At 38.5% G+C, this 18,002-nt stretch overlaps 1 protein-coding gene across 7 annotated transcripts; it reads left to right on the top strand.

Annotated features, from left to right (window-relative positions):
• Positions 1-1,740: 1,740 nt before the first annotated feature.
• Positions 1,741-17,549, top strand: TMEM144 (transmembrane protein 144). Of its 7 annotated transcripts, none has more exons than XM_018071260.2 (14): positions 1,741-1,786; positions 4,086-4,171; positions 5,131-5,191; positions 5,276-5,472; positions 6,621-6,743; positions 7,136-7,235; positions 8,012-8,092; positions 10,014-10,095; positions 10,807-10,880; positions 11,758-11,876; positions 13,184-13,303; positions 13,773-13,870; positions 15,782-15,835; positions 16,951-17,548. In XM_018071260.2, the coding sequence occupies exons 4-14, from the start codon at positions 5,334-5,336 to the stop codon at positions 17,032-17,034; spliced, it is 1,074 nt and encodes a 357-aa protein (XP_017926749.1). In that variant the 5' UTR covers positions 1,741-1,786; positions 4,086-4,171; positions 5,131-5,191; positions 5,276-5,333; the 3' UTR covers positions 17,035-17,548. The 7 variants fall into 7 exon arrangements, with proteins under 7 accessions (XP_017926749.1, XP_017926778.1, XP_017926764.1 ...); XM_018071289.2 differs by having other exon boundaries at positions 1,759-1,786; positions 4,072-4,171; positions 5,276-5,466; positions 16,951-17,549; XM_018071275.2 differs by having other exon boundaries at positions 1,760-1,786; positions 4,072-4,171; positions 5,263-5,472.
• Positions 17,550-18,002: the final 453 nt, after the last annotated feature.

The following is an 18,002-nucleotide window of genomic DNA, read 5'->3' as shown; positions in this document are numbered from 1 at the left end:
ACTAGGCTCCTTAATGTGCTCTTGCTTTCTATGTGCAGGCAATTCAACATGAAAGATTAATATTGTTCTTAATACTTTTCTTCTAAATAACATAATATAACACATATACTTGCACTGCCTTTAGAATTCTTTTTTTTTCCGGGCTACATTTGTTCCTCTTGGATGCACTATAGCTAAACTGTTTCCATAGAGACGTTCTGCAGTTCAGCTCTAAATGACACATGTACAGACATTTATGTTAAATTGATTGATAAATGGTGCATTCCTCGCTTTACTGGATCCAAGGGAATGAGAGCTTATTCTCCAGAGAAAAACCATAAATTCTTATTATGGAAAATGCAGATTTGATTTGCAAAATATGAAGCATTACTTTAGAAGGGTCGTGCTGTGTTTGTAAGGGGATCAATTTGGGCTGCCATCTGGTAACTGTACTTCAACAGCACAGAGAGAAATGTTTGCTTCATGACTAAACATGCTGACTAATAGTCTGTGCTTTAGCTGGTTTGGATCAAATCCTTACAGGGAAATCTGCAAAAATCTCTTCTTGACAGCATATAAAAGTTTTTTTCCCTACTTGATTTTGTTTGCCAAACAACACAGGGGCTTCCAGAGCAACTGGTGGTAATTTTTGTGCTTAAGAGAACAAACCCTGGATGCTCTGACCAGCCTGGGGGCTTTCCTTGCCTTGCTGTGCACCACAGGCTGCTGCATGGCCTTGAAATGTCCCTGCCTTCCCTGACATGCCTGCCCCTCTCAGCAGGTGCCTGTGACCCCCCCAGCCCCGTGGAAGCCCCCCAGCAGTCAGGGAGGCCTTAGGAGCAAGAGAGGCCCTTTAAGGAGACCATGCTATCCCCTGTGGGAACAGTCCCATCTTTGAACCATGGCTGTGTTGCTGGGTAAGTGCTGCCAAAACTTGGGCGCCTTTTCTGGAGCACAGGTCTAAAGTGCAGGAGCTGAAGGAGGAGCTGGGGTTGTTTAGCTCGGAGCAGAGAAGGCTAAGGGATGAGCTTATGGTTCTCTACAATCACCTGAAAGGATGTTGTAGCCAGGTGGGGGTCACTCACTTCTCTAAGTCAACTAGTGACAGGATGCGAGGACATAGCCTTAAACTGCAAGAGGAGGTTTAGGTTGGACATTAGAAAGAATTTCTTCACAGAAGGGGTCATTAGACATTGGAATGGACTGCCCAGGGAGGTGGTAGAGTCACTATCCCTGGAGCTGTTTAAGTAAAGACTGGGCGTGTCACTCAGTGCCATGGTCTAGTTGACACAGTGGTGGTGTCATAGGTTGGACTCTACAATCTCAAAGGTCTTTTCCAACCTGACTGATTTTGTGATTCTTGCATGTGCAGTTACAGCACAGCATCGGCCTGTGAAGTACACGGGTGCACTTCACCACGGTGGGAACTGTCTCATCAGCTGCCGCTTACGGCCGGCAGGGGCAAGGGCGCTTTTGTCACAACGTCAGCGCCTTAATCTAAGGTTTCTCTCAGTGTTTGTCCCCCGCTAGACGGGAAGCCGACGCCCCAGGAAGTCTCCTCCGCTATGGCAGCAAGGGAAAGGCGGACGCGTGCCACCCTTGGCTCTCTTCCTCGCACTTCCAGCCGACGGGCAGGCTGAGGGCGGACAGGGGCGGATGGAGGCGGACAGGGGCGGTGGAGGCGGACAGGGGCGTGAGGCGGACAGGGGCGGATGAGGCGGACAGGGGCGGATGCGGACGAGGCGCGGCGGTGCCTGGCGGGGCAGTGCTGGCGCGGCGGGAGCCGCGCTGGAGCGTGGCGAGGCATGTACGCGGCCCCCGGCTGTAGCGGGTGGGGCGGGCCGGCGGCTGCCGGAGGGGCGCGGGAGTGGAGAGGCCGAGGCTGCACGTAGGGCCGGCGAGGAATCAGCCGGTGCGGGCTCGTCACCGCGCGCCTTCCGGCCGGCAGCGGAGGACCTAAAACCGGCCGCGGCGTGAGCCGGGCGCGGCGCTGGGCACGGAAGCGTCCGGTTGAGCCGGCCTCGAGTGTCCCCGCGGCGTGCGGCGAGCAGCCGCGTCTGCGAGACGGCCGGGTCCGCCCCGCCGCTGCCCCGTCGGTGCAGCCACACGGGCCTGTGTGGAGCGCTCGGCTGAACAATTTCCGTGTTCCGTGATAGCGCTTGCTGAAAACACTGCCGGAAGAACGTCTTTTAAAAGCGTTCGTTTCGGGGACGGGAACACACATTTGCTGAGCAACTCTAGTCATAAGTTGCGGTGTCACCTGGGGACTTCGCTCTGAGCGACGTTTAGACTGGTAGCAATCTCCTAAATTCGGGGTGAAAGTATCCATTCTTAAATGGCAAGTACATGATAGGAGAAACGGGCAAATAAACAGTCAACGTGGAATTACCCATTCCATTAGCGCAAGCAGTTTATTTGGGATCTTAACAGCAGCTCGGGTCTCCTTTGGGGTGAAAGCTCCCAAAGGCAGGCTTCTTGATTTCATGCCTCTCTGTGGAAACCACAGCAATGTGTTGCTGTTGCATTAAGTGAGCATCATAATTTGTTGTGTATCTCTGTGAAGGAAGCAAATAGTGGCAAATTTCTGAGAAAACAGTGGAAATAGAGAGCACAACATTCCAGTGAGGTGAACCAGTGAAGTTAGTAGGATAAGCGGAATATGTGCCAACAGAAGCCCATTATATTTCTTCTACAGCTTGGGAACCCTGAAGCGCCCTTCAGTAAGGGCTATTTAGGGGGGAAAAAAAGCCTTCAATAACAGCAACAATTCCAGTTGTCTCTGCTTGATTTTCAGATGCAACCACTGTGCTCTAATATGGCAGCTTCAGGAAGTGATCCTGATTTGGCATTTGGTATCTATAATGGAGGCATATAAGCAAGTCCAGGTGGCAGTAACACAGGATTGAAGAGAAGAGGCTTTTAGGGAGTTCTCTGAAGCTCTGTATGTGCAAAAAGCATAGTCAGCTTAATGCTGTGTGCCGGATCGTTATTTGCTCTTGACATTGGATCATACAATAGTAGAATTATTTAGCTTGGAAGGAACCTCTAGAGATCATCTGGTTCAACTCCCTGCTTAAAGCAGTGCTGCCGTTGAAGTTAGAGAATGTTGCACCAGGCCTTGTCTAGTTGGGCTTTCTCTTGAAGGATTTAAAATGGAGTTGAAAGCTGAGTCTGAAATTTAGCCGAAGTTGGAACGAAGTGTCACAAACTTTGGAAAGTAACAGAGTTTTAAGCAGTCTGAATGAAGGACACTTTTCCTTAGTTAAGTAGAGTTGTCTTTCTGGTTTTGGTATTACGATTCTGGTTCTCCAACTGTGCAACAGTCTTAAATGTGTACAATACAGAGATTTTTGGAAGATACGAAGCAAGCAGAAGAGTGTATTGCCCTGCAGCACACAGATTTTCTCTTAGTAGATACAAAACTGATATATTTTTAAAGTAACAATTTTCTGTACAAAACCAAAAGACAGATAAGCTACTTCAAATTTGAAAGGTTCGTAGTATCTTACCTGCATAATGACTCATTTATTTAAAGGCAAAAGGTGTGATTCTTGCATTCACAGAGGTGCAGTGTAATCAGCTTTAATTCTGTGTCCTTAACAGCATGGTGTTCATGTGCAAAACCCAGCTCTTGTGTCTTAGTTGTGCACTAAATGAATAAATGTATTCACTTAGTGAGTTGAGGTTAATGGAATGAAGGTAGCTGATGCCAGCCTTTATCTATATTGATCTTTTCTTGTCATGTCACAGTGTATCCTGTGAAGTCGAGTTTTTGAAGAAATCTCGGAATTATTATTTGCACTGATCAGTGTCTACAGGTCCTGGGTAAAACACACTTTGTAGAAGAGTCTTAAATACAGTGAAAAGTTCCTGGAGAAGCTTATCTGCTAAGCAGGAAAGGAAGATGAGGAGGGAGAAAAAAAGTCAATATAAATTGAAACAGCCTTGCCATTGTACTTTCATGATGTGTCTTTTAAGTGTTATCTGTATTTTTCTTAAGTTAGAGCTATACTGATATCTTTTGAGGGGAAAAATTACAGAAATTAAATGGTTATATAGTTGTGGAATTGAGTTTTTCATCTTCTAATACAGATAATTAATTTCAGCAACCACTGATGACCCTGTTGAAGATGCAGATAAAAGCATAACCTCAGGAGCTACAGTTCTTGGTGTCCTAAGGACTGTGGAGAAGGTAAGACTGGAGGGTGAAATAATATGAAAGAATGTTCAGCAGCTCAGCTCTTATTTTGTGCAGAGAGTGTAGTCACAACATCTCTTACAAGACTTGGCAAAATTTCCACCATCCTAATTCAGCTTTTTTTCTCCAGGCAGTAGCTAGTCCACCTACACTGGGGAGTGGCAAACTGTATTGGGATGTCATTTGATTCAATACAAATAGCATTACTTTGACAAGAGAATTGGATGAATATCGCTATAGCAACATATTAAGTATCCTGTTACCATTTCAAGTTAAATTTCCAAACACTTTTCCTACCTGTAGTCTTTCAAGTGTGGTGGTAAGATTATGTTTGCAGAGTTCACATAATTATGATTGTCCTCAGAGAAATCATTCTGCCAAAGTTATAATCCATATCAAAAGTATATATGTGGCACATCTGTTGAGTGTAACCTCAAGATGAATCTCCCACTTAAAAAAAAAAGAGAGAGGTATTATGGGATTAAAAATACCTTTGGTTTTCTTATTATAGTTATGTGGAATGAATGAAGAAACCTTGTTCCCCAGAGAAAAAATGAACCTTTCATGGTTTTTATCAGCTAGAGCAATCCCTTTGGTTGCCTTATGATCTTGTATTGATCCCACTGTGACATATATAGAATCTCTTTAGCTGTTCACAACTTCTAGAAAGTGGGTCTGCAGATTGCTATAGCTTTTTCTGCCAATTAAGATTTTGTCTAACCCCAGCTTTTTTATACATCCCGGTATGGCCTGCCCTTTGGCTACAGGAATAAGGAATAGTCTGATAGAACATCTCACTAAAGCATCAGGCTTCCCATGGATTGAAGTCCTCATAACCTTTGAGTGCACCTCTACGTTTGCTTTTTATGTGTTCAGACATGTTTTTCTGTGAAGCTGGTTATGAAACAGTAGTGCATCTGTTCTTAAATCACTTTATTCATATTTTATGGCAGCTTCACATCTCATGAGATTCTACAGTATACTTTGCAGTTCATTCCAGCTTTTGAGAGATTAGTCAGGTCCTTTAAGTTTTTGATTTCTGAACTGCACTGGTATTATTTAATACTCCACATATTTAATTCCAGTCTTTTATTTCAGAATCTGTCAGGACCTGCAGCAAAACAACTCCACAAAAAGAGGCACCTACAGAACAAAGATGAATATCGGAAAAGCATACAGTGCTGCTAACACCAGCAATGGAACAGATCTAGCTATTGGCTTTACTTCTTCTGCAGTAGCTGTCCTTCTGTTTGGGACAAATTTTGTGCCTGTTAAGAAGTTTGATACTGGTGATGGTAAACTCTCTTATTTTGTCTGTTTTTCTATGTTTGCTAATAGGAATAATATTTTACCAGCAAATACAAGAGTTTCTGTGCTAGAGTTGTAAATATCATCACAGTTTTAATCCAGTAGAGTATGTTTAATTTTCTTTGCTGATGTTAGGGTAAAAAGCAGTAATACTGCTTCAGGGTGTGACAGATCTTTAGAAGAGCTTTCTTAACTGTTGTGCACTTTAACAGTGATGTACATTTCATGAGCATTTCACAATGGAAAGTGAAATGTCCTTTCTTCTATCCTTGTGGGGATTCTCAGATACCTACAATGTTATTTATGAGGTTAAAGTTGTTGGACTTAAGAGAAGTTGCCTTTCATTTGTGGACCTAACATAAAAACAATAGAAAAATTGAAATTTTAATACGTTTATTTGGTGAGTTGGTAAGAGGAAATGAACCTACCTATTTCATGCTTAGAATTTCATCACTCTAGTAGGTTTATGTTATATTTCCGTGTTTATATTAAATGTAATGAATTACAAGATTCCTAGATGAATAGCTGTTATTGCAATCATGGTATCTGCATTGCAGGCTGGATATAACCTCTCCTCTTCATGCCAAATATGGCCCTAACAAGACAAGGCGAGGCTTTAAAGTGAAAGTCTGAGCATAGCTGACATAAAGTTAACCAGTCTGCCTCGTTGACCCTTCTAGAATCTACAGAGGTAGAAGGAATGTGTCACTGACCATCATCAGTGTCCTGGATTAGTGGAAAAGCTTGAGCTTTGAAGGAGTGTTTTCCTGTGCAGTCATCTATGTTAGCAGCTCCTAGGGTTGTGGGAAAAGTTTGCAGCAGCTGAATACCCTCTTTGTCAGAATTCTGTCAAAGTTTTCATGTGTTTGAGAATCAGGGCTTGTGTAAATTTTGTGCAGCAAAGTATCTTTTGCAGCTGTGTATAAGGAATGCATGATAAGGAAAAGTTAACAGAATTATAACCCACCTTAAAAAATTATCTTTTGAATATATTGTAACATGGTCCCTGAAATTCACAAAGGAAGTGGACACCTTTTTGAATTTTTTCTGAGCTACTGTAAACTTGTTATGCTAAGAGATTCACACATCCAGTATTCTACAAGTTTTCTGTTGTGTGCACATGATTTTTCCACAGGCATGTTCTTCCAATGGATTCTCTGTGCCTCCATATGGATGGTTTCTTTGGTGGTCAATTTGATCCAGAATTGCCCCCGGTTTTGGCCTCTGGCTATGGTTGGAGGTTTTGTGTGGGCCACAGGTGAGGATAAAGAGATTTCATATCTTGAAACACAAAGTAATCCTCTTGCTTCATAAAAAGGTGATAAAAACTTTTCCATGTGTAAGGTAGTAGCTATTTAGTAGTTATTTGTTTTTTTAAAGTCTCGGGATTAATGGAGCTGTACCATTACAGTAAATGTTATTTTATTATGCTTATTTTATAAGAGGCAAATTCACACTAGAACTAACTTTTAAAATCATATGGAGGCAAAGTCCATGTTCAATGTATTTATTTTTTAAAACACTGTTTCTTACCACCTTGTGGTTTCCTAAATTTCTTTGTCTTCTGAACAGGCACAAAATCTAAAGCAAATGTATACAAGACCACATTCTATTTTTTAACTGATTTCAGTTTTGGTTTTTGTATTTCAGGCAATATTACAGTTGTTCCTATTGTTAAAACGATTGGCTTAGCTCTTGGCCTTTTGATATGGGCTTCTTTTAATTTGCTGACAGGTTGGGCAAGTTCAAGGTAAGTATGCTTAAGTCTTAAATCATACATAATTAATGTTGCCAATTCTTCGTTAATAACTGCAGCGAAAGCTATCACCTGTGGAAACATAGAATCATTTAGCCTGGAAAAGACCTTTAAGATCATCAAGTCTGGCCATTAACCTAACACTACCAAGTCTACCTCTAAAGAGAGTTTATCACATATATTAAGACTTATCCCCTCTTAGTGGAAAGTACTCAGGTTAATTATTTTACCTTTTTATATTTCCTTTGTCTCAGTCGCAAGAAGTGTGCCTAATGATGGTCATTATCTTGAGTCAATAAATAATGTATTTGTTAGTGTAAACCTAGCACACTGTATTTTTTCTTTTGTAACATGGTCTGTAAAATAATTTAACTTCAATTTTAAGTGAATTTTAACAGATTTAAAAAATTAATATACAATAAATTAGTGTAAAGATTATTTTTGTAAAGTAGACATAGCTTTTTGCAAGCCAACTGAAGCACTGATATAATGCCGCAAATATATACTTAAACAGAATTCTAAGGTAAGATGAAAAGTCACAGAATATTCTGAGTTGGAAGGGACCCACAAGGATTATTGAGTCCAACTCTTAGGTTAATGGCCTTTGTAAAGATCAAACCTACAACCTTGGCATCATTAGCACCATGCTCTAACCAGCTGAGCTAATCTGAGAGGTTTATTTACATAAGTCAAGATTTCAAAGACTAGATTATAACTCAACTATTCATATAAAGTCAGTGCAACTAAGTGAAACTGGTTGAATGTTCCAGGTTTGGTTGGTTTGGAATTGACCCAGAAGAGGTCTCAAGACCGATCTTAAATTATATTGGAGCTGGACTTTCACTGTTAAGGTAACAATTTATTCTTATAATGAATTTCTGTAATGTAAAATATATATTTAATAATCAACCACAAGGACAATTTAACTAGCGAGTGAACGTATTGAAGTATTTTTTGCAAATCAGTTTAGTGCCAAAATCATGACATATCCATACCTAGCTGGTCAGTGTTGTATTTCAGAGTAGGAACATACATGATACCCAGTACAGTGGTGGCATGGTTATCCATAAACACAGAAATATATTTTTATGCTGGTATGCATGTTCAAGGCAAAGCAGGGATTTCCTGATTGCCTCCCTAGCTAGATTGTTGAAATGTTTCACTTCTGCAAATCCTGTGAGAGAGGACAAATCTGACTAGAAGAATCTTGTTGAGAAAACCTCAGATTTATGATCTGATTTCACTCAGTCAAGGGTAAAAACCACTGAAATGCCACAGAACCCTTTCCCTGATACTTTGGGATCCATGAAAAGCAAGAGGCTTTGCATGTTTTCCTGTCCATAATAACTCCCTGTCTTGTAATTCTTAAGCCACACTTTAAATTTCCAAACAGTCCTCCTTTGGGATCTTGAGAAGGGCTTTATTCTTTATTTTTTGGTTGGTTATTATTTGCATGAGTGCATACAGTTTGGTCCAAACGTGGAGGAAAGAGGATTCTTCTTAAGGATCTTGCTTTCCAGCTGGGTTGCCCGGAAGGCAGCCCTAAATCCTAAGGGCTCTCCACGAGTGTAGTAAGCAGCAGGTGGACATAATACCTTTCAGAAACAATGGAGATAAGGAACCATTTTTGATTGCTAAGAGAGAGCTGCTGCCTTAGTTTCATGATTTTTGTTTCCACTTTCCCTCTTTCCTAAGAGTCTGCAGCTTTGTACCCATTACTGTTACGTGGGGCACATGAGTTTGGGAGATACTGAGAAAATAGTAGTTGTACTGCTATTCATTCCTGATGAATTCATGCAGCTCACCACCTGCTTCCTGCCTGTTTCTGATATATCACGGGGGAAAGATCAACAGGGAAAAAGATTGTGACCAGACATGTTTTCCTGGCAAACTGCACAAAGCCTGTGTCGGTTGCTCTGACGAGTTCATTTTAGCCTCCTGAGTGGAACCTCTATATGTTTGTCAAGTCCTTCTGGAGGAAGCTGACATTCTTTTATACTTATTCAGTAAGGCATGAACAGTTCTTCAAATGTAGACATTCTGTTTGGAGTTTGGAGAAAAAAATTCCTAAATCATTAAAATGTTTTTCATAAAAATAAAAACCAGATCCTGCCAGTTCTGATTGCATGTATTTACCTCATTTCCTAGAGCCAGGGGTACAAGTAGTAATGTTTCATTTTATTCACTTAGTGCACTGGAGCCCCACTGAGCAATACCTCTTCTCCTTCCACATATGCATGAGGCCTGGTAACAGCAGTATTCAATCCCTCACATATAATAGAAGACTAAAAACTAACATTTTTCCTTAAGCGTAGAGCCAGTTCTGTGCAGGTTTAAGCTGTTCCATATAGAATAACAAGTGTTCCATTGGATGTGTGGTTTGGTACAAAAGGGCACTCTTAACTAAGGCATCTGTTGTTAATGTAGCTGTAACTACACACTGTAAAAAGGAGACATTTCAATCCCATTGCATAAGAAGAGAGATCTATAAAGTGATACAAAACCTGATTTATTTACTTACTTAGGTTGTTTGTTAGTTAAGTTAAATTAATAAATTATAATTATATTTTATATATGTGTTATGTATGTTTATTATATATGTGTATATATAATCATAAGTTATGACTGTTTAAAGCAATTGCATTTTTTAAATATGTTGAAGCGACTCTAGGGTAATAATGAAAGCGGTGCCTCCAATTATAACTTTTGTTACTAAATGTTACGTCCTTATGAGCTGACATGATATTTATTGGTGTATTTTTCTCTTCTGAGTGCTGTCATATTTCTTTTTATAAAAACTGAAGTCCAGAGTTCTTCAGCTTCATTAGAAAGCACACCTTTACTGAGAGAAAGTGTAAGTCCTCTACAGTTGTTATTTTACAGCAGTGAAAGTACAGATCCATTTAAAATCAAAAACTGTGTTTGTTACTCAGGTTTGCTGGGATTTATGGTAGACTACATGAAACAACATAAATATGTATTGATTGTATCATTGATTGTATCTTAATTTGTGGATCTTGTATATCCAGTTAAATATTAGCAACAGAAGAGTTTCTTCCCAAGTGTTCTTTCTTGATTGTCAACTTTAAATAGCTTAGAAAGTCCTTTTCATTATTATGGAGATATAAAAGACACAATGTATTGCTTTCCTAGGTGAGAAGAGGAAGCAATTTCAATTAAATGTTAACCATAAAGCTATGAGGGTGCTTAGATGAAGGGTCAGAGTTTTGCCACATTACAGAGCCAGGAGACTGTCAAGAGTTGCTGACTGTCATCTCATCATCAGCTATGGCACGGGTTGGCGGCTGCCAGATTGGCTGTCACTCCTTTGGGAGCCCAAAGTGTTCAACAACAGCTAGAGAACAATAGGCTCCTACTACTGTTGTATCTTACTCTTAGAGGTCAGTGCTCAGTTGCCACCTGAACCCTGAGAGTTCTCTAACTATACTCAATGCACACTAGAGGTTCCAGTCTACCAGACTAAATCATAGAAGACAGTCTGATTACAGATTTTAAGAAATCAAACTAAACTAAACTTGCATGAAGAACTCTTGTTTTTTTGCAGTCTATTAATGTTTCTGAAGATACCTCTGATGACTCGTGGGTGAACAGACTTTCGCCAGCAAAAAAGAGACTCATGTAGGTTATTAACAGTTCTTTTACTGGTACAGACCAAATAGCCAGAGAAAGTAGTTGAACACAGCATAAGAGCAGAATTTGTGTCCTGTGGTTTTCCTAGCGAAGTCACACAATAATAAATAACAGGGGTTTGTATACTAGTATAGTGTGCAAATCTATATATGAATAATTGCACAAATATTTAGATTATTTCTTTGACACTGTTGAGTGTGCTTAACCTTACCAATTAAGTATTAGGTACTACTACGAAAAAACTGGCAAACTAAATAGCAATATCAACTAATTACAGAGCTGGTTTTTGTCACCTGGTTGATTAGCACTCCAGCATAGACGAAGCCTGTGCTAATGACATGCTTCCAGGTTTGCTTTCTGGTTAAATACATCTGGAGAAGGCATGGCAGTATGGTAAGGAGACAGTAGAAGTGCCCCAAAGTGGAAGCAAGCAAGGGGAGACTGCCAAGAGCTCAACGATCTAGAGATGAAGAAGGGGATTAAAGAGCAATGAGTCTGGGAATAGTGATAAAAGAATGTATAGACAGCAACAGTGAAGCTGAGGGTGTGAGCATTTTTAATTATATATTTGTTTGGGTTTTCCTAGCTTTGCTTTTAGGAAATTGTAGTTAGTTAATTTCCCATGTCATTAATCTAGACTGCTCGCTCTTGGGGCAGGAATTTTCCATGTTACTTGGCCACAAAGTATAAGGAAACTCAATGAACCATTTCTACACTACACTGAAAATAAAAATGTACCAAAATGTATTATCTTTATACCTAGCAATTTTCACATGATACACAGTGTTTACTGGGTGCTTAAGTGTGTTGTCTACTTCATTAATTTATGCTAGGCTATGTTCTCCAATATTTGCTCTTTTTAAAGAGGCTGTAGCCTGGCTGTAGTAGCTGGAATACTGTACGGTTCCAGTTTTGTACCAGTACTTTACATCAAGGACCATGGAAGAAGAAATGAAACTATATACACAGGAGCAAGTCAGTTTGGTAAAGGCTAATAGATCATTTCTACTTTATTTAATCATTGTGTTTTCCTGCTTTTTTAAAGGCATAGGGTGGAATTCTTCATATGCCTGAAAATATACCATGACAATTTATTGGTTCTGCATTACATTATATGTTGTCATAATCATAGTCCTAGCACTCCCTTTTTCTCAGAGGTGAACTAATCCATCAAAACCAGTGAGAAACATCCCAAAGGCTAGCATACTTAACTCATAGCTGTGTTCCAGAAGGCATTAAATAGTAGCACTCTCAAAATACGAAGTTCGTATGCGTGGAGGATGAGGTGAAGAAGGGCGCAAGCTTGACAATTGCTAAATTAGTACACCAATCAAGGAAGAGAAGGTTAATAATAAGCTATGAGTGGAGCAGAATATAACAACATAAGTAATTAAAACTGTGTAGGTTTTTTAATTGAAACCTTTTAATGTAAGCCTAATTGCCAATTTCAAACAACATTTCCCCGAAAACATTTTCCTTAAGGTTTAGATTATACTCTGTCAGGTAATACCAGCAGCAGCTTACGAGCAAAGTATTGCTGAGAGTGCATAATGTTGCCATTGTCACATACAATTTCTCTTGAATACTGCAGTTTGTATATTCCCCACCTAGGCAAAACAGATGTTGTCATTAGTATAGCTGCCTTTCCTGTTGAGAATTTACAGCTCCAAGGAGACAGGGATCGCCTTGTTACATGCTTCTGCTTTGCCATGTTGGAAATACTCTTTTTAGCTTATACAAAGTCCATACAAATTTATTATTGTTAGTGATTATGGTAATCAAAATTTTGATACATCCTTTAAGATTAAAAGGGACAAAACTGAACCATGTTTAGCTTACATAGTATGTGCAGTTTTCTTGCCCTTAAAAGTACAGAAAAGAAACAAGGCTATATACAGGAACACATTGTAGATGATCAGGAAAGGATGTAATTATGTAAAATCCCTAGCCAAGTTTCGTAACCTTACTTGAGGATTTTTCCAAGGTTTTATTAAATGAATGCAGTAATATATAGTAGAGTTCCAAAAATAACAACTCACAGAAGTGCATAGAAACCTGTAATAAATGCTGGAGTCAACACGGCAGTTAGTTCATGTTTAATATGTGTCATTGACCATATCCATCCACAGTCAGACTGGCAGCTGAGTTCATCACATTCAGATTTGAATTTGAGTTATTAGGAGTAGCACCTTATGCATTTTTGTCTAAATGAATGCTATCAGTGAAATTAATTTTGTTAAAATTAATAACTGATGTTTTATACTAACATAATTTTGTAATTTCTCTTTCAGATTTAGATTATGTTTTTGCACACTTCAGTGGAATATTTCTTACTAGTACCATCTACTTTTTGATCTACTGTGTAGTCAGAAAAAATAAACCTAATGTTTATCCCCAAGCCATATTGCCAGGTATGACTGTTTTTTAAATTAGCAAAGCATTTCAATTACTACTTCTGACCATTTTGCAGTAATTAGTCCAAGCCATGTGTTGGAATTGTAGTTTGCCTTTCAAGTGACTCCATTTGACTTTTTGTATCTTTTGAAAGAGCATTCCTATTAGGTTAATTAATTAACAATGATAAATTTTATTCTAATCTAATGCTAGAACAAAATGACATTGCAGATTTTCAAAAATGAACTGCCAAGATGGAGAGCACATTGCCCCCAAAATTGTGAACTTTAATTAATTTGCTGCTTCAGAGTAGCTGATTTTTATCCTTTGAGCTTTGGTTTAGATTACCAGAACCAGCTTTTTAAAGGAGTTAGTGTACTAAAATACATACCTACAATTTCTGTATTATGCTATAAGTATAAATTTTCCACAAATTGCAGTCTATACCTTGCTATGCATGTTTTTGATTAGGATTTATTTTTCTAGGGTTTCTTTCTGGTGTGCTTTGGGCGATAGCCAATTGCTGCTGGTTCATAGCCAATCACTATCTCAGTGCTGTCGTCAGCTTTCCAATAATTACTGCAGTAAGTATATAAAAATAAAATATGTAACTAGAATGAAAAGTGAAATTTTTTTTACCCTTCTCTCTGTGAAATTAAGTTGAAATTATGATGGATCTAGAACATTTTTAATCAAGAGTATATATTGCCTTTCTGCTTGTCTGTGTTAGTCTTTGGATTTTTAGGAACATAAACATATGACAAGCACTATCTTGGTCAATGCCAAGCATAAGAAAAAGCAGAAGAATTAAGAGTGTGAATCTTTAGGTTACATAAAAGCCAAATCTCTGGAACCAGAAATATATCAACATTAACTATTTAACCAAAGTGATTAAAGGAAGAAATATTTTATGTTTTCATCCCAGGGAGTACATTTTGGTCTGGATGTTTTAATTTGTGAGTTTTATCCCCTAGCAGTCATTTTACTTAATTAAGTCAGGTATTTTTTCTGTTTGCCATTCTTGAACAAACAGAACAGATTATGTACTGCTGAAAATAATGTTCTTATGCAAATGAGAGGAAAATAGGTTGACCTGTTCTGCCTGTTTTATTCTTATTTATGACACTGTACCTTTAAAGCATAAATTTTATCACCAGGTAAAAGTAAACTTTGCCTTCACTCTCTTGCCAGTGTGCCAGTTGGTGATGCAAAGGTGGCAAATGAGAGTTAATAAATATCAAAACCAAAGTTTTGCTCAACAACAGTATTTTGGAATCAAACTAATGAAACATCTTTAATAGGGATTAAACTTTGCCTCAAGATGCAGTAAATCCGAATAAACTTTGCAGTATGCCATGGAAAAAAAAGACTTGGGATCGTTCTAATTAGAAATTGAAGGATTAATGGAAAGCAGCTTTAGTAACTCAGTTATCAGTATGCCTAAAGGGCAAAGATATAAAATCACAAAATGAAAAACATAAGGACAGCAGTGATGAGAAACTGCCTATCTGGACCACAGGTTCAGAACTGCTGCTTTACTTCACCCTGGAGAGAATTTCAAGAGCTATTCATCACAGCCGTTTAACAATTTGTTTCATTTTTAAAAATGCATTCCTCTTGCAGTGTACATTACCTAGGAAGTGAAATAACACCTCAAATTTCACTAGAAAACAGCACCCACCCATACATTCAGCATGAGACACCATTTCCTGCTGGTCTATATCTGTGTCCCATCAGCTGCACTGAGGATGGAGAGAAGGTCCTTGTCCAAACATCTGTCAAGTGTTCCTCAGAGCAGCTCTAATGGGAAGCATTAACAGAGCCAGGTTTTGCTTCATATTCAGATATTTTCTCAACAGACGTGAAAATTCAGATCCTTGCTCCCTCAGGAGAAAAAGTGTGTGGAAAATAGTGTGAAAAAAGAGCTCCTGCAAGTTGCCATTGTGTATCATTGTTTGCTGTTAGCCAGGAAATCTGTACAGCATCATCACCAATAATCAGCAGTTTTCCTGACCTGTCTCTGTGGCTGGCTTTGTGAGTGATAAAATCAAACCTTGTCCAAATAGTTAGTCATGCTAATAAAGGAAATGTTAGGAATATCCATGGTAGTTGCCAATAAACCTGAAAAGTCTTCTGAAACAAGATAACATAGTGAACTCAAGTTGGGACTAAAGTGAGGCATATTATTTAGCCTACTGAAAGAACATGGAACAGCCAGGGCAGACTCCACAGTGTAATTTAAAAAGGAATTGTGCCTACTCCAAAAAAAAAAAAGCAGTCTCTTGCGTCTTTAGTCCTTCCTGAAGATTTTACTGTGTCTTACTTAGTAAAGATTTCAGTGATGTTTATGCTTTAGTCATGAGTGCTTTACTTAGATGAAATGGAAAGGCCTAAATGTGTTATCCAGACAAAATTCAACCGCCCTGAGAGCAGTAATGAGAAGGCAGTAAATTTCAATGAAGTGCTGTAATGTACAAATGAATCCTATTTTTTAGGGGCCTGGCCTGGTTGCTGCAATGTGGGGAGTCCTTGTATTTAAGGAAATCAAGGTAATGTTATTGAGTCTCTTGCCCAATCTTTCTTGTTTGTCTCTAGCTCTGGAAATAGTATGACTTCGTATACAGCTGTATCTCAGATTTCTCCTCCTTAAAAGTATTGCACTATGAAGCTGAAAGTCCTATCATGCACTGCTTAAGTTTTCCAAGAAACATGAAAAACTGTGAACAGTTTTTATGGGAATGACGATTTTAATTCCATAACTGTATGAGCAACAGTGGATGTATGTGAGGACTGTAGTGTAACCAGGAGGCAGGATGCCAGGCACAGCCTGAGGACAGTTTTCACTTGAGTCAATTCTTTCAGTGGAGGTGGGTGAATGAGCAGCTGTCCTAATAATCATGTAGACAGGTAGAGTAGACTTTTAGAGTCAGGCTCAACAAAAGACTAAAAAATACAACAGAGGTTAGTTGGTCTTAATAATTACAGTATAACGTAAAGATCCTAAACTGATATGGCAGTGATTGCCTAGAACAAGCTGATTTACTCTGCTAGATATTAACATACAGGACAGAAGTTATTTTGCTAGTGGAGTTTCAAGCACTGAATGCTAGCAGTGTAATATCAGGTTCTCTTAGCTAATCTATCCAGGATCCATGGGTACCTAACTTGCTGTTAGACATCATCTTTCCCAATGTTTTCGGTGACTGTGTAAAATGAGTTAGGCCTCATTGGATCTACAGCTAGAAGTTCTGTGCCTTCCACTGCAGATTAGTGTTGCACTACATGAGAAGATCATCATGCTCATTATCTAAATCTTTGTAACTCTCTAAATCTTCCAATTTTTTCACACATTTTTGAATAGTCTCTGCATAAGTACTTACTGTAAATAATCTGAAAAATAGACAAAGGCCTTTAAAAATACCTCCAAAAATTGCTGAATTAATTTTGTGAATATTTTACTAAGTGTATAAGATCGTAGATTGCTTGTAATAAACTTCTCAGCAGCAAATGTTACAAATATATGAAATAAAATGGTATAAAATTTACCATGTCATATAGTAGAGTTATTAATTTTGTCATAAAATGAGCATAAAAGTTCTTTATTTTACTTTTTTTTTTTTTAAGGGGTATCAATTTTTCTTTTTTTCTCCCTTTTCCTATACAGGGACTGAAAAACTTCATCTTACTGTCAATATCGTTTTGCATCATTTTGGCTGGATCACTTTCCACAGCTTTTTCTAAAGTTTGAAAGGATCTTCTGGACCAGTAGATGGTGCTAATGTTTAACACAGATAGAAAGACAATGGTGGTAGATTGCAATACATAATAATTTTCAACACGTATGTCCAACATTTACCCTAACTTGCTTCAGACGAGTGAAGATTAAAACCATTTGATATGAAAGAAAATATGGAAATGTTTGTTTCTTCATTTCTTGGAATAGTAAGAATATCAGAAGATTTTATTAAATAAAGCTAAATTATTTTATAATTACAAATTATTGTTTTTTCTGGTACTAAACTTCATGTCATTATAAATTGCAGTTTAATGTTGGGTTGGTGGATAAAGGGAGTTTAATTCATAGTCTGTAATACTATATGTATTTGCAAGCTGACTCCTTTTGACATTTTGTCCTACTAACTGAAATATAAAATATGTCTTGAAATAGTCTTTATGGAACTCATACACGTGAAGCTAACAAAGCTTTTATTTAGAAGCATTATTCTTTAAAGTCATCAGTTTATGTAAAAATGTTGTCTTCCAGTCAGTTTAGAATTGTGGAGGAGATAGAAGGAGCTGGAAAATAAATTACTTTTGTTTCACAACATTTTCCATAACCACCACTATCATGGAAAACAGTTTATTTTCTTACTTATGGCAGCTAACCTTTATGTATGCAAAGCATGTTGTCTGAACCTCTCCTTCCAGAATCACAGGATCCTACAGGTTGGAAAACACCTCTGAGATCATTGAGTCCAACCTACAACCAAACCCCCTTGTCAACTAGACCATCCTCCGTGACCTAACAACAGCCTTAAACATTTCCTGAGTTGCCTGTCCTTTTTTGCAAAGGTGATAAACCCTCTTTTTTTCCCTGAGTTCCTGCAAGACTTAGACTCCTTAGTCTTTACTTCAGTATGTGAGACAACCCAAGCTCCTGCAGTCTTCCTTTGTTTGTAACATGCTTATAACTCCTCTTTCTTTCCTGATAGTAGA

The sequence above is a fragment of the Manacus vitellinus genome, unplaced genomic scaffold, assembly GCF_001715985.3.
Source record: "Manacus vitellinus isolate BGI_N305 unplaced genomic scaffold, ASM171598v3 scaffold_0_pilon, whole genome shotgun sequence".
Lineage (NCBI taxonomy): Eukaryota > Metazoa > Chordata > Aves > Passeriformes > Pipridae > Manacus > Manacus vitellinus.
The sequence above is the reverse complement of the archived record's forward strand: the minus strand, read 5'-3'. Positions and strand labels throughout refer to the sequence as shown.